The following is a 17,411-nucleotide window of genomic DNA, read 5'->3' as shown; positions in this document are numbered from 1 at the left end:
AAAAGTTTGGAAATCACTGGTATAATATATAAAAATGAATGTTTGTCCCGTATGCGTTCCTATACAATTCATCCGATTGCGATGAAACTTTGGTGAGTTGTACGCACCCCCGCGAAGGTTTCTGAATTATTTTGGATCCACTAGGTGGCGCTGGGAGTCGAGATATTTAGAAAATTTTATTTATGGTCCGATTTGGCTCATATTCAGAATATTTGTTACATGGAAAGAAATAACTCTGCAAAAAAATGAACCCGCGAGATGGCGCTCGGGTTGAGATAATTGGAAAAATGTTATTTATGGTCCAATTTGGATATTTACGAAACAAACAAATATACAAACAGGCGTTCTTCTTTATATAATATATTTAAATATAGAAGATAGAAAATTACCCGTGCGGACAAGATCATATTACAAAATTTTACATTTTTTAACTTCCTCCGGAAGATCTCCCAAGCAAAAGTATCAAGCTCTTTTTTTACAAAGCACTTTTTTTTCAGTGATCAGAAAAAGGACTGTGAAAAAGTGCATTAGTGAATAAAGTGTAAAATATAAAAATAAATAAAAAAGTGTTTAAAAAACTTGCATACGGTTGCATAATTAAAATAATAACATTTTATTAATTAAAAAAAAAAAATACATTTGAAATGAGTTTGAAGTAAATGTTTCTTTGTTGTTGTTTAGTACTTATCTGCAACAGTTGCAATGGTAATCACAAGTAACCAAATAGCGCGAGCGAAGCCGCGACGAGGATGCTAGGTTTTTATAAATTAAACAGACTTTAATTTTTATTTATCATTATTATTCTCACAAGCATGAGTTTAATGCACACAGCGGGATCCAAGGAGCAGAGCCCTCTGGTTAGACAGGAAAGACGAGTGAAGTGAGCCATGACCGACAAATATCTTCTGACCACGACGGGAAATGCAAGTAACCATATAGCGATGGCGAAACCGCGTCGGGGATGCTAGTTACATTGCATGAACTTAATTAAATATACATCAATGATGATTATTTCAAAAGATATTCTATTAATCATCATTATTATGCATTAATTTTTTTAAACGGTTACCGGAAGTCAATACAAGTACATATTATTCATAAAAAGAAGGAAGCATACTCGTTTTATTCTCATTTCTATTCATACTTAAATGAATTTCCATTACTTGGTTGGCAGAAGTAAATTGAATATATAATATGACCTTTGACTGACAATTTATTCTGAAACAGGAATTGATATTTTTCTCCTTTTGTACTTTATAATGGACAGTGGACGGAATAAAAATGACGATGAGAGGAAATGACGATGAAAAAAGGGTCAAGTTAAATTGAACTTTAATGCTGTTTCATCACTTAATCATAAATATAGGCCACTCTTTCATACAATGAATAATAATACCAAAAATTTATTATAAACTTCAAATTCATCTTTATTGGAAAAAGAAAATTTATACCCTATTGCTGTTTAAAATCTTTTGATTAATATATTATTAAAAACATAATTAAATATATACTCTCATGTGCCACACGTATCCAAGTTTGGGAGATTGAAAAAAGTAAAATAAATTGTTACTTTTTTGTATTTTATTAACAAAATCAGCGTAGACGATCGAACGTGTAAACACTTCTTGTTATTTGCAAAATGTCGATAAATCAGTCTACGGTGTAATATTTAATTAAAAGCATAAAAATAATAGTATATATATATATATATATATATATATATATATATATATATATATATATATATATATATATATATATATATATATATACTGACTGCTACCAGTGCTCAAGTTTACGTCATCGGTAGAATTGCAATTATCTTCGAAATCACACCGGAAATAATCAACCTTAGTTACATCGTGAACGTTCGAAATACATTTCTTGAACGATTATTTAACAAATCATCCAATATTTCTGACCGAGCCGTATTAATTTACTGAAAAATCTGTATCAAAAACGGTTTTTCAATTTTAATAGATGATGTAGGTTTTGGCCAACCGGTTTGTATAATATTTACGGAAAGTTTTCATATACCATCATTATTCTATCGTTACATTCACCGGCATGTTAATTCGTCCGTAACGCTAATCCCTACTTTAATTTCTGAAAAAATACATGCGTGCTACATTACTTTGTATATTTTTTATTAAGCCACTAAAATGCGCTGAATAATTTTATATTCACCGATTACCTTATTGGTTTGTCTGGCATTTCTTCCACCACCACCTCATTTGGTCGTCCTAAAGCATAAGATCGTACTACAAACGGCTACTGTGCCTCAAAACGGTTTAGCGACCAATATCCTAATTACGGTTTGGCTCCTAGAGCTTACCTAACGGCGTGAGCGGAATAAGCGTGGTGCCCTACACTACTTGTTTGCGTGTCCCACCTCTCACTTATATCATATATTACTAAAATGGGTAGGCGCACCCCGACATCATACTGAAATATATGACTTGTCAATAAATGCAAATTTATTCCGTCAATGACAGCAATTTGCTGCCGTGCCTAAGTCGCTGAACGCCAGCAAGTACCTGTCCATATTATAGCGCTTGGAGCTATATTTGACCGATAGCCAGCCATTTCTTGAGGGTAGCTTCATACAGCAAGCGGTAGAAGTTTTATATCCCTTAAACCACTGATGCCGGTTGAACAAAGCAACGGCATCAAGGAACTCCACACGGTCCGACAATGCGGCTCACCCCAACTTGACTCGACGCTTATGAGTGGCCAATTTTCTCCTTGACTTCTAAGTTCCAGGGTGGCCTAAGTTCTGCCCCCCCCCCCCCCAAGAGCTGGACAATCGAACATCATGTGTTCGTTTGACTGGACCTCCACGCAGACGCACAGTTCATCAGCTGCCAGGTTGAACCGAAACAAATATTCGTTCAAATTCGCTTGGTTGGAGAGCACTTGGACTCCCGTTGCCCTTAAAAACGAACTAGAAGCGTACCATTTCCCCAAGTCCTGTATAAATCTATACAAGGACCTACCCTTAGTCGTGGCGTGCCATTCTTGCTGTCATGCTTCCATCGCGAGGCTGTAAAGTTTTCTCTGCAGGCTGTGACCCATTACCTTAAGTAACAGATGAAGTAATCATTCAGTCGGTTGGTTTATCCCCCTTCTTTAATTTTAGTCGTTGAACTCTTATGAAAAATGTGTCACCAGGTGTCATCCTGAATCAAAATTGAAATATCCTTGAAAATTTTAATCTCTCAGAACTGCGCTTCATAAAGTCACGTCATGAATTAGCAGAATTTCGAATTTTACATGTTATATTAATCGTGAAATCAAATCATTTTTTAAAAACTTATCGTTCTAGAACTCCTACGTTCTAGATTGAAATTCAAATTTATTCCAATAATAGTTTTAGAAATAATTATACAAAATTCCATTCTCTGGAATACCTAGAGCCACATAAAAGCTCCAGAGCCAATTAATACATAAATGAGTATAGTTAATGTAGTATTTGTCCCATCGAATGTAGTTCATACTATTAAACATTACACACAAGGCGGTGTGTGGTACATTAATGAATCGATTCACAACAGTAATACAAAACCTTGGATCATATAAATTTTTAACACTATTTTAATTTTATTCGTTCTATACTAATTACATATAATATATATGTTATATTATTTCTATGTTTATTTAATTTTTATTTTTCGAAATTTAGTATTAAATGGCCTACTTCGTAATTTATTCAATAATTTTAATTAATTCAATTTTTTAAACCTATTTTTTGAAATGCTAATAATTTCATTTGTTAACCACGGTTTAAGTAATTTATTTTTTTGCATGTTCAGAATTTCTGTTTTTAGGTAGATTTCATAAAATAAGCTACCTATTGTAATGGGTACCATGATTCGACTTCCGGAAAATTTCGACATATCTTCACCTTTCATATCCCCCAGACACCAAAACCACCGTCAGCTCAAAAATGTATATATATATATATATATATATGTATGTATTTCACTTTCTTGTGGACACGATAACTGCCGTAATTTTGCGCCAATCACTTTCAAATTGTTCCTTAAAAATAACTCGTCCCAAAATCTCAGTCGAGTTCTTTAACAGTTAAAATCAGACCATGTTGGTGGAAATGAGAGACTTTTTTGAAAAAAAAAAACATAATATCGCTATAATTTTCTTATTAAGTAAAATTTCGAATTAGTTTAAAGTTCCTACTATTATTTGGATAAGCGCCTAAAACTTATCTAAGTAAATCATAAGTCAACCATTGGCCCACCAGATTGAAAAAATGGGGTTTCGAAGACAAAAAAGAACCACATCTCCCTAATTGGCACAGCATCGAATCGGTTTAAAGTGGTCGTTAGTCCTCTAAACATTGCCTAAAATTTTTTGTGAAACAATTTTTGATAGACTAACCCTTACGGCAAGGGATGACCAAACGTTTGCTGGAATTGTAAGATGGGGCTTTCCATATGCTAAACTTGTGAAACTTTTTTCACATACAACCATTGTCGTATTGAGTAAATTTGAATTTTTTCTTAACTTTAAGGTGGAAATCTTTTTTATCCCCTACTTAGCACCGGTGAAATCTACCTCCGCTTTCCGGCGTGCCGAAAGGGATTTTTTTTTAATTTTACATCTATCAATTATCATACTGACAGTAGTAATAAATCTTTCAAACATCTTGAATATTATGCAAAGAACTCCAGTCAAATACATTTAGTTGTTCATTAACTTTATTATAATTAATGTATTGTATATATTTATACGTTATACTACCTGAACTGTTTATGTAATTAGTTGATGGAAGGAAAACTATGATCAGTAATAAATAAGTGAAATACACTCGCTCTATATACTATAGTGTATGTAAAATCTGAAGACGGGTCTTCCCTGCAAGTTGCCTCTACTTACCTCCTCTAAATCCACTCCTATAACCCGGCATGCGGAACATTACTACTGTTAGCCACAAAAGTAATGCGTACCGACTATTTAAAAATAATTTTCGTAAAAGAAAATCATAACATATAATAATAATTATTTAATTATATCTTTATAATTATAGCCTGTAATAACTCATCCCATATAGTTTTTTATTACATTATTGTTACTGTTTATTTGTAGCAAAACCGTAGTTTAATATACTTGAAAAAACATATACTTTCAAGAAATAAATAAATAAATTATGTCATATATATCTTGAACAAAATATTAAGCACAAATAGTTATATTTGTAATAACAAATTACCAGAACATATTTCACTGACCCACCGGGTTGGTATAGTGGTGAACGCATCTTCCTAAATCAGCTGATTTTGAAGTCGAGAGTTCCAACGTTCAAATCCTAGTAAAGGCAGTTATTTTTATACGGATTTAAATACTAGATCGTGTATAACGGTGTTCTTTGGTGGTTGGGTTTCAATTAACAACACATCTCCCAAATGGTCGACCTGAGACTGTACAAGACTACCCTTCACTTACACTCGTACATATCATCCTCATTCATCCTTTGAAGTAATACCTACGATTCTCGGATGCTAAATAAGAAAAAAATATATATATTTCGTTACTATAATAATGACGTCATAATTATATATAGTGCAAGTTATTGCAAATAAATTGATGTGACTTTTGGTTGCTGATGTGAGAAGTCGTCGAGTGAAGTTAAGAGCAATGGAGGGGATGCTATATATAACTCTTGTTTCGCTTTTACAAATGCGTTATCTTCACCTGACCTTGACTCTTTATCTGTCCTTGTATTCTGACCGTACTACAAAAACTAGTACTTGTCAGCAATATTAAATTATCGTATGATTCATTGGTCACCCCAAGGAAATCTATATTTATGTCTCTCTCCTACAATGTTAAAGTTTTTTTATCTTTCATATTTTTAACGATACAATTCATTAATTCAGACGTAAATCCATTTTTACTGCAGCATTGCCAATTCAAACACTCCCAACAAACGAAAAACAAAATTAAATATTTTAAATTGAATTAATACTACATCAGCTGTACAAAAATATGTTATCTCTTCAACATAGTCGATTATTATATCTCTTTTGAGATATACAATTAACCCTGCTGATCTTTGTTTATCATTACAATTACTAATATTTGTTCATTGTATACAAATCAGATTGAATTTCATTCTGTATAGCCATTTCACTTAAAACTATTACGTCTGATTTAATAGGTAACGTTTGTATTGGCCTCACAAATTTATTAAAACGTTTTCTTAAGTTCCTTCTGTAGTTCTTTTGTTGCTCTTTTTGTTGAAAAAATGAACCACAGCTAGATTCAAAAAAGTGTAACTTTTTTGAAAGAAGTTATACATTCTTCACGTGTTTGCATTATTTTTTTCTCCCTTTTTTCCGTTCATATCTTCACTATTTATCAAAATGATTTCCGTTTCGATTCTGCAGGCTATATCATCATCGCTCTTCCTAATGAAAATCTTGCCACGTCTTATCCATACGTATTTGTAATTTTTGTCTTTGGCAAACTATTTTGCTTTCATAAGTAAGTTTTTTAGATGCGGCACAAATGATCGGTTTATATAAACATCATTGGCCGGTAGATTCTTATTGAGATCAAAAGTTTTAATTTTACGTCTTTTCCTAGCAGTCTTGGTTCATTTCTCTTTTTCTACCTTACTTATGAATTGTAAGGTTATTGGATTGATCCTTCCTTGTTTAAATTAGGGTACTCTATGTACGGTTATAATTTTAGGCTTGTATTCAATACCAATTATTCTTGCTACATCACTTGAGACCTACAAGTTTTCATTTCTACTCTCCGGAATTGCATTTACAATTTTTTGTCCTCTTGAGTACTGTTCAATTCAATTAACTGCTATTTAACCACGGTTAATTCTTTTTTTATCGTGTAGTTCACGGTCTTCACCAGCTCATTTTCTATTTTAATTACTTTAAAGTTTGCATTATAAATATTTATATGTGCTTTAAAATCAACGATTCTTGAAGAAAAAATTTAGAGCTGCCTCAAACTCCTCCATTTTCTTTTTATTTTCAGCGACTATTATTTATTCAGGGCTTTAATTTATTTGCTTTATTTAATAACTTAGTCAGGACTTTAATTTAATAAAAATTCTTTAGTTAATTCAGAATTCATTTTTTTGGCAATCGTCACAGCATCACTTGGACTTCCTATCCGCTGAGAATTTTTTGAAATTATGTATCGATTTAACTCATGAACACAAAACGTTTTAGCTTTTTACCCAGAACACTACACTACAATGCTTTTTATCCAAGTCAATATTACCACATACACCGCATTTATACATTACTTATAAATCATCGTAAAACACAGTGTTATATTATTTCACTTTTTAGCATTAATTTACTTTTGCAGTAAATTACTTTGCAAATTAGAAATATAATTAGCGGATAAGTACTAATATGTGCCACCAATTCGTCCACATCAGTCAACGGCTCAGATTTCTAGTTTTTTTGTGTCTATGTGTGTGTTTTATCTGTTTCTTTCTTTTTAATTAAACTAATCGTGACGAGTTTTACCATTGAAACTACAAACAGGAATATGCATTAGATAACAACGTAAGCTCAAATAGTTATACCAAATTCAGTTACCTTATAGAGGTTTTTTTCTAACCTCCGGATCTACCATTATGTATTACTTCAGAGGATGAGATGAATGACAAGTAGCGTGTGAAAATACCATGATTGACCGGGATTCGAACCCGGGACCTCCGAATAAAAGGCCGAGACGCTACCACTCGCTACCTTATAATTTTTTTTTACACATCTGTAGTTTCCCCGTTTCCCCCCCCCCCAGAACTGAACACACAATTAAGCATAAACTCAGCCCCGGGGGATGCCTTTGCCTTAAACTACCTTGGAAGGACACAAGGCCCCGCTCAGGCAGCCGAGACTCGGTCTTTTTGCATTACTTGCCTCAAATGAGGAGTTCCCAAAAGGGAAGTCTCTACCGAAACTCCGATCTTGATGCCTCGCGTCCGGGATTAGTTGCGTAATCCGGGTGGGGAATGGGGAACCCCCAAAGGGATCCCCCACCAGGATTACGGTCTTACATTCCCCCAATGGCATCCCAAAGGAGTCCCCACCTGACCATTGAAGGTGGAAGATCGAAATCTCCCATCCTTCTCGGGCGCTACCTTATAGAGTTTTTTTTTTCTTGTTTGTCCTCCTTCTGAGGATTTATCTTCCTTCAGAGCACTATATATAATTATGACGTCATTATTATAGTAACGAAATATATTCTTTTTTTTCCTATTTTGCCTCCGAGAATCGTAGGTATTACTTCAAAGGATGAATGAGGATGATATGTATGAGTATAAAACAAGTGTAGTCTTGTACAGTCTCGTTCGACTATACCTGAGATGAATGGTTAATTGAAACCCAACCACCAAAGAACACCGGTATCCACGATCTAGTATTCGAATCCGTATAAAGGTAACTGCGTTTACTAGGCCTTGTCGCTGGAACTCTCGACTTCCAAATCAGTTGATTTTGGAAGACGCGTTCACCACTAGACCAACCCGGTGGGTTACCTTATAGAGTTGAAGTAAACAAACGGCACATACGAGTGTTCAGGCGGCCGATTCACCTCCTGTAAATCCTTGCATATAAAAGAAACCACGCGACTTTAATATTCACTAACCCCGCGCTATTATATTTTACAAAAATTATACATATATTTTAAATTTAAATAAATAGAATATACGGTAACTAATATGAGTAATGATTGTTGTGTTGTATATAAATACTGCCGCGTTGTGCAATCGGCACTGATACAAGGGACGTAACTCACATGATGAAATTACTAACACAAACGTAACGTTTGTCTATTCTTCACTCTACAAGCTAAGTGAATGCAGTATAAGTATATATCTTTTTCAAAGTTTTTTTATCCGCAGAAAAGTTATTTTTCATGAGTAAAAATTTACTTCATTTTGGCACGTGTGAAATTTCAATTTTTAAAAATGGATTTATATGTGTGTGTGTGTAAATCTTATTTCGTGCTGTATCCTTTTTGCAAATCAACGTCATGCTCGATATAAATATAAAAGCTTTTATCCCGTTTAATAAATACTGGTGATTAATAAATATGCTAACAACATGATCATTCGGGTAGTATATAAGGTGCAATGTCTTCATTTCGATAACACTTACCGTTGTCGGTGATCTAACGTGGAGATCCGACTGGTAGACGAAACTAATCCGAGGCTTGGCAGGTGGCTTATAAGGGAAGTAAAAAACAAAGTGCGTTCCAGTACCTGTCTTCAGCGAGCTGAAAATACTCTTGAACATAACCGTGGCTAACTTGTCAAATGACACCTTCAATCTATTCACCGCAGTCTATCAAATGATAAACATTGTTACACTGACAGAAATCTACATATCATGTAATTTTTTTCCTAAATTACTTTACATGTGTTGTGATCAAGAGAAAAGTCGGAATAGATCGTATAAATCAACAAATTACGTAGTATACTTATCCTGTGAAGAAAAAATGAAATATACTTACTTCTTCTGCTTAGTAAAGGAATAAAGGCCATATTACGCAATAAATTAGAACGTGAATAAATAGCTAAGCATGCTTTTTTTGTAACTGCAATTAGGAGAAAATGACCAAAAGGGATTTTCACTTTTTCAAGTTGAAATAATCAATCGATTTAATCAAATTTTTTATTTTATATTATTATATTATACATTTATTTCTTGAAAATGTTTTTTCTACCTTGTAATCGATCCTTAAAAGGCTTATTTAAGAAAATTTATTATTTTACAATGATACTTGTACCACGTAACTTATCAATTCGTATAGGTCAATCTCTGATAATAATTCTTGCAGTTCCAAAATCGCAAACTTTTTAAAATATTTATCGTTTTCATCTACTACAGGTTTTTCTGTTTCTTTTGCAGTGTAGTTTGACGGTTGACTTAAGGTTAACATCTGAAAAGAAAGAAAAATAAATAAACAAAATTACATTTAGAAGTTAAATTCATTTATACGTGAAGTTAATAACATACACTTAAATAGACATGAAACACGAATGAACGTTACCTAAACTATAAATACGAATAAATTATTCCCGCAAATTCATTAATTTTAATATTGAAATTAGAATTTTAAAATAAACATAATTATTTTTTGGTATTGAACATCGGTTAAGACACTATAAAGAAATAATCTTTTAAACAAAAAACTGTTCTTTAAATGTGATTTTCAGTTTAAAGAAAGAATTCCTTTCGGCACGCCAGATGGCGGAGGTAGATTTCACCGGTGCTAAGTAGGGGATAAAACCCCACCGGGTTGGTCTAGTGGTGAACGCGTCTTCCCAAATTAGCTGATTTGGAAGTCGAGAGTTCCAGCGTTCAAGTCCTAGTAAAGTCAGTTATTTTTGCACCGATTTGAATACTAGATCGTGGATACCGGTGTTCTTTGGTGGTTGGGTTTCAATTAACCACACCTCTCAGAAGAGGTCAAACAGAGACTGTACAAGACTACACTTCATTTACACTCTTACATATCATCCTCATTCATCCTCTGAAGTAACACCTGAACGGTAATTCCCGGAGGATAAACAGGAAATAGAAAAGAAAGAGTAGGGAATAAAAAATATTTCCATCTTAAAATTAAGAAAAACTTCAAATTTAATCAATACGACAGTGGTTGCTTGTGAAAAAATTTTCACATATTTAGCATACGACAGCCCATCTTCTTACAATTCCAGCAATATATTGGTCATCCCTTGCTGTAAGGGATGGTCAAATAAAAATTGTTTCAGACAAAAGTTTTAGGTAATGTTTAGAGGACTAACAACCGATTCGATACTGTGCCTATTAAGGGAGGTATGATTTTTTTTATTCGAAACCCCATTTTTTCAACCCCCTGCGCCATTGGTTAGTGATATTAAAAAAGCTTTACTTAGATAATTTTTAGGCCCTTATCCACAGAATAGTATAAAAACTTTAAACGAATTCGATATTTTACTTAATAAGAAAGTTATTGCGATATTTGTTTTTTCGAAAAAGCCTTTCATTTCCACTCTCATGGTCCGATTTTGCCCTTTAACGAACTCGAGCGAGATTTTGTCATTATATTTTATCTATCAATTTGAAATTGATTGGCACAAAATTACCACAGCTTTCGTGTCCACAAGAAAGTGAAATATATATATATAAACTTTTGAACTGATGGTGGTTTTGGGATCAAAAACCCCATCCCAAATTATTCTTATTTGAATAAGAATAAGCGGAGGATGAAACGCTGGCTAGGAGGACAACATTTTAGCGCAGACATCGAGTTGCAGACCAGCGTAGAAACATGGATGAAAACACAGGCGGCTCCGTTCTATGACGAGAGTATTGGAAAGTTGGTATCACCAACTATACATACTATACATACTAAATAACTATACATACGAAAAATGTCTAAATCGGAGTGGCGACTATATAGAAAATAGCGTAACTATGTAAGTACTTGTTACAAATAACATTTTTTTTATTTTTACTGTGGTTTTAATTTCGTGACCGATCGGACCTTGAAAAAAAATAACCCTCGTATATAAAACTTATCTTTGCAGTTATTTCTAGACTATCTTTATTTATCTATACATTACATAGCGATCGCTATTCGTCACTTCAGTACTTATGAAACTAACTTTATATTAATTTTTTATATAAAATAGCTGATATGCGCGTAAGTAAACCGGATATATATAACTATAATTCTGATTTGTTATTCTAAAATTTTACTATGGGAACAATTAGGGTTTAAATTTTGAGCTCTATTTATTTAGTGACTCAAAATTTTACTACATGAAAAAGGACGCTGTAAAATTATACAAGCTTAAAATTATACAAGTTTAAACATTACCGCTCTCAAAATAACTGAATGATCTGGATAAATTTAATGTTTGAAATTTAGAAACATTAATGTTAAAAACCACTATTTATTTTGTAGACGATGTTGTTCGGTACATGTGCACCCAATTTCATTAAAATATCTCATTCCGCTCTTCAGATATAAATTTGTATTGAAAAACACAACATGATGGACAGAAATTAAGCGAAATAGCTCATTTGTTCAAATGAATTTTTTTTTTTTTTTTTATATATTTTATATTCTGATTCAGTCCCTTAAGTTTGGCCAACACCTCCCGGGATACTCTACATATATATATAATAAAATATTTTTAAATTAATATTGCAATAATTAACGATTTTTCGCATCTATTTATACGCACCTTCGTGTTGTCGTTCAGGCAGTTAAATATCGTAACCGAGGAGCTGCATAACACTCTGTCCAAATCTGTCATCGCGTTTACTTAACAAAAAATGAATTAATTAAATAAAACAAAAACTCCAAAATTAACTCTAAATTATATGTGTTTTTGTATTAATTATTTAATATCGTTTAAAATATTAGTTAATTATTATTAGTATTTATAATATTATGTTAATTTTAATTGATGCACTCTTATTTCGATTCTGCTTTACTTAGAATTAGTTAATGTGACCACTTATGTTATCTGATTATGTGCCTCCTTTTTTCTTGCCTGTGAAACGGGAAGATGAAACGGCAACCAGTACCTGTGACGCCTCCACCTGGAGCAGAAGTTACCATCTGCTCCAACAGTCTTACCGTTGGTGTGAAAGGCTTAAGACACAAGTTTGAAGATTTGAGTCGGTGATTAAACGGAACGGGCTCAGATGTCGAATGTGGGTCGATAGAAAATCCCGTTAAGCTCACACTGCGGGAAGAACTCGCAGATTACCAACTCCTCATCCATGACTGTAAACCCCAGTCAAGCACATGCTGTTCTGGATGAGTAGGCAAGTCTCCAACGTCTCAAAACGGGATCGTTCGGTTAGGGAAGTTAACTCTGACAGAAAATCCTCCAAAAGACAACGGGAAACCACTGGAGTATTTTCCCAACAGTCAACATGTAAGAGTTGTTGTAAAATCATCAACCGGAAGCAAAATAGCCTCTCGATCGGATTTTCGGGTGGCAGCTGCACCGGCTTCTTGTCCAATGAAAGTAGCAGTCAACAATAGGAATGTAAGAATAGCTACATGGAACGTTCGCAGACTTTTCTAAGCTGATAAATTACATAACGTTTAAGCAGAGAAAAAGCATTCTTTTTCTCTGCTTAAACGTTATGTATGAGATGTAGATGCCGACTCATGCTGAAAATTTCGAACCGGGATCATGGTACTAACGTTCAGGTGTTGCGAGGATGTCTAAGGAGGCAGAGCTGCTTAATACTATTCTTCAAAGGAAGCATGTGTATTATGGGCACGTAAGCAGAAATATGGAGAAATACTCTGTTTTTTTTTTTTTCAATTAATCTTACGCGGTAAGATAAAAGGCAAAAGAGGTATTGGAAGAAGATAATCTTCTTTGGAATCGGATATGAGAAGTTGTTTCAATTGGAACTGACAGAATTATTCAAAGCGGCTGTGAATAGAATCAAGATAACCATATAGATTATCAAAATATTCGGACGGAGATGATGTAATTAAGAAGAAGAATTTTAAAATAACAAATTTTTTGTTACATCAAATAATAATGTTAAGATACTTTGTTAATCTAAATTTATACGTACCTATTTCTGCACATTCGTAAACTGTTTTGTTAAAATTTGAAATCGATTCATTATCAAATCTATTGTTATATAATTGTAACCATGTGCGAGATTCATCAATATTTATGTTTCCATTCATAGTAATCTGAAAAAAATTAACTAAGAATTAAAATACTAATTCAGTTTAGTATAATTAAATTGAAAAAAAATAATAAAATTGTAGAATTAAATGAAAATCAAATTAATTCTTTTTTACATTAACGAGTTTAGTTAATTATTCAATTGCATGTTTTTACTCCGTGAAGCCTGTAGTATATAATTGACATATCTGAAGAATATGATTAACGCTTGTGATTTAATTTAAAGTAATACGCAAGAACACACCGGTTTCTGTTGATATACAAGCAATTAATTTTAATCGTAATACCATTACGTTACAACTGTTTACCACCGTACTGAAAACACGAATAAAAAAAAAATATATGTGTTTGTTCATTTCTAATAAATATGTATATACCGAGTGATCACTTGAAAAGTTACGACGTTTATTATTCAACAGATATCAGTCCCATCGTATTTCTGTTTTGCAGGCATGTCTCGGGGCGAACCTTTTTAACAATATTTTCAAAGGGTGGAACCACCTACTCTGCTACACCTACCCCAACGCAAAAATCGTAAATGGCAATGGTAACATTTAATTAACAACCCGAAAAAAATAATGAATTTTAGTAAAATTAAAATTAAAATCCGTTCACCCCTTCGCTTAGAAGCTCCAAAAAACCATTTTGGGAAGAACTTTTTAAATTTCAGTCCAACAAAAATAACTATAAAATTACGTGATATTTCTTCTTATACTATTTGAAATAATCATAATCTGTGGATTAAAACTGTGAAAATTATTTTTTAAATATCAACATAAAATTTTGGCCTTAAATGTTTTCTCAATTTTCATGAGTTGAAAACTTATTTTTTTTTTAAATGAGACGATGTAGCTTGTGAAATATCATTGGAAGGCCCTTTGAATGGCAAGTAATTTGGTAAAAACAGAATAAAAATTGGTTCACTGATATTGAAGTTATGATTAAAAATAACCACCCAGTCGTGCAAGCACGAGTGGGTGGTAGCGATGAGGCACGGGGACTCTAGCACTCCCAAGCGAAAAAAACCGAGTCCCGGCGGGGATGTTCCACTCGGAGTGTCCCTCTTAGAGGCATTGGCATAAAGACCGAGTCCCGGCTCCCGGAGTGGGGACCCAGGGACGGCATAGCCGGGCCTGGTGGATCCTATTCTGGGGGTTTGAGGCGGGTGCAAAGTGAGATCAACCTGCGGGCCGAGACGCGAGGCCCGTTAGAGTAAAGGATACTGCCCAGGGCTGTGTAATACTTAACTGCAGAATCCGGCCCGGGGGAGAAGAAAAAAAAAGAAAGCATTAGGTCTGAAATCGTCCGTTCTTTTTCAAAATTTGGGTTTTAGGTTTTCCAGAATTGAAAAAACGTGCCAGTAAACACAACATTATAACTTCAGTTAAACATAAGAAAAACTAATAATAAGGTGCCTATTTAGGTATTACTATTTATACTACTTTCAATTATTGAAATCTTAGTCTCTATGGTAAATTTTCAAGATATTCACACCGTTCGGTACGTGATGATTCCTACTCAATTCTCTGAGTGTTTTTCCTCTCTACGGCTAGCGACGTCGACAAAGAAGTAATGTCATATCAACGCCGCACTCATTTTTATGCAGTTCGTACATTATCAGTGAATGCAGTAGATTATTTTGTTGCGGTTGATTATTACTTCTGCACTTTATCAGCCAGCCCGTGCGGTAACATCGTAGAATGTTGTTTTGCTCATTATGTACTAAAAATGTTTTTTAAACTAGCTGGGGAAAACATTAAATGATTACTATTAGGATTATTGTAGCGTGAAAAGTTTACCGTCAGTTTTTTTTGTTTTTCAGTACCCTTTAAAATGTTGTATCATAATGCTACCCTTTTCATTTAAATTGTTTCAGTTGGACCATGGGATGCTCTTGATGTTTTATCTTTCAACGAAGGTTCATGTTGCAAATTTTCATTCTTTTATGGTAAATTGTTCTTAACTCAATAATTTGTTTTTTATTATTGTTATATAGACTTTATATGTGGGAGGAGTTAAAAATCAAACGATTCCTTGTAAAAAGTGGTGGGGAATTACGTTAATCAATGGCGTTACTTTTAATTCAACCAATAGGAATTCAGTTACAAATATCAATATTCATAAAATATTTCTTCAATCTTAACTAGAATTCTATACAGAAGAATTGAGAGGAGAGTGGAGAAAGTGTTAGGAGAAGACCAATTTGGTTCCAGGAAAAGTATAGGGACAAGGGAAGCAATTTTAGGCCTCAGATTAATAGTAGAAGGAAGATTAAAGAAAAACAAACCAACATACTTGGCGTTTATAGACCTAGAAAAGGCATTTGATAACGTAGACTGGAATAAAATGTTCAGCATTTTAAAAAATGTAGGTTCAAATACAGAGATAGATGAACAATTGCTAACATGTACAGGAACCAAACAGCAACAGTAACAATTGAAGAACATAAGAAAGAAGCCGTAATAAGAAAGGGAGTCCGACAAGGATGTTCCCTATCTCCGTTACTTTTTAATCTTTACATGGAACTAGCAGTTAATGATGTTAAAGAACAATTTAGATTCGGAGTAACAGTACAAGGTGAAAAGATAAAGATGCTACGATTTGCTGATGATATAGTAATTCTAGCCGAGAGTAAAAAGGATTTAGAAGAAACAATGAACGGCATAGATGAAGTCCTACGCAAGAACTATCGCTTGAAAATAAACAAGAACAAAACAAAAGTAATGAAATGTAGTAGAAATAACAAAGATGGACCACTGAATGTGAAAATAGGAGGAGAAAAGATTATGGAGTTAGAAGAATTTTGTTATTTGGGAAGTAGAATTACTAAAGATGGACGAAGCAGGAACGATATAAAATGCCGAGTAGCACAAGCTAAACTAGCCTTCAGTAAGAAATACAATTTGTTTACATCAAAAATTAATTTAAATTAATTTAAATCAGGATTTAAATCAGGAAAAGATTTTTGAAAGTGTATGTTTGGAGTGTCGCTTTATATGGAAGTGAAACTTGGACAATCGGAATATCTGAGAAAAAAAGATTAGAAGCTTTTGAAATGTGGTGCTATAGGAGAATGTTAAAAATCAGATGGATGGATAAAGTGACAAATGAAGAGGTATTGCGGCAAATAGATGAAGAAAGAAGCATTTGGAAAAATATAGTTAAAAGAAGAGACAGACTTATAGGCCACATACTAAGGCATCCTGGAATAGTCGCTTTAATATTGGAAGGACAGGTAGAAGAGAAAAATTGCGTAGGCAGGCCACGTTTGGAATATGTAAAACAAATTGTTAGGGATGTAGGATGTAGAGGGTATACTGAAATGAAACGACTAGCACTAGATAAGAAATCTTAGAGAGCTGCATCAAACCAGTCAAATGACTGAAGACAAAAAAAGTTCTTCAATATTCCCATTTTCCTCTTGTTGCAAACCTATCATGTAAGTAGTTATATTGTTCTTCTTCTACTTTTGCTTCATAATAATATAAAGAAACAGAAACACATACAAACAGTAAATATTACATTGTTTCTTTTACAATTCGAATCTAATCGTTTTTTCTCTGCCAGCATTCTATCAACCAATTTTTCTCCTACTCCATCCAATTTTTTTTTTTACCAGACAGAAATTGTACATAATTGAACTACCTGGCCGTATGTTTTATCGGAGTAATACCATAAATAATCCTCATGTTCT

At 33.4% G+C, this 17,411-nt stretch overlaps 1 protein-coding gene across 1 annotated transcript in view; it reads right to left on the bottom strand.

The window, feature by feature from the left end:
- Positions 1–9,669: 9,669 nt before the first annotated feature.
- The window catches only part of LOC142331127 (uncharacterized), a 99,009-nt gene continuing 91,267 nt past the window's right edge, over positions 9,670–17,411 (bottom strand). Inside the window, exons 5-7 of the mRNA XM_075376815.1 lie at positions 13,599–13,722; positions 12,236–12,315; positions 9,670–9,939 (exon numbers count right to left, since the gene is read on the bottom strand). Of these exons, the coding sequence (XP_075232930.1) occupies positions 9,769–9,939; positions 12,236–12,315; positions 13,599–13,722 (375 nt within the window). The 3' untranslated portion in view covers positions 9,670–9,768. The remainder of the gene's footprint in view (positions 9,940–12,235; positions 12,316–13,598; positions 13,723–17,411) is intronic.

Source organism: Lycorma delicatula, chromosome 10 (genome assembly GCF_047948215.1).
Source record: "Lycorma delicatula isolate Av1 chromosome 10, ASM4794821v1, whole genome shotgun sequence".
Taxonomy (NCBI): Eukaryota; Metazoa; Arthropoda; class Insecta; order Hemiptera; family Fulgoridae; genus Lycorma; species Lycorma delicatula.
This window is presented reverse-complemented; position numbering and strand designations above follow the sequence as displayed.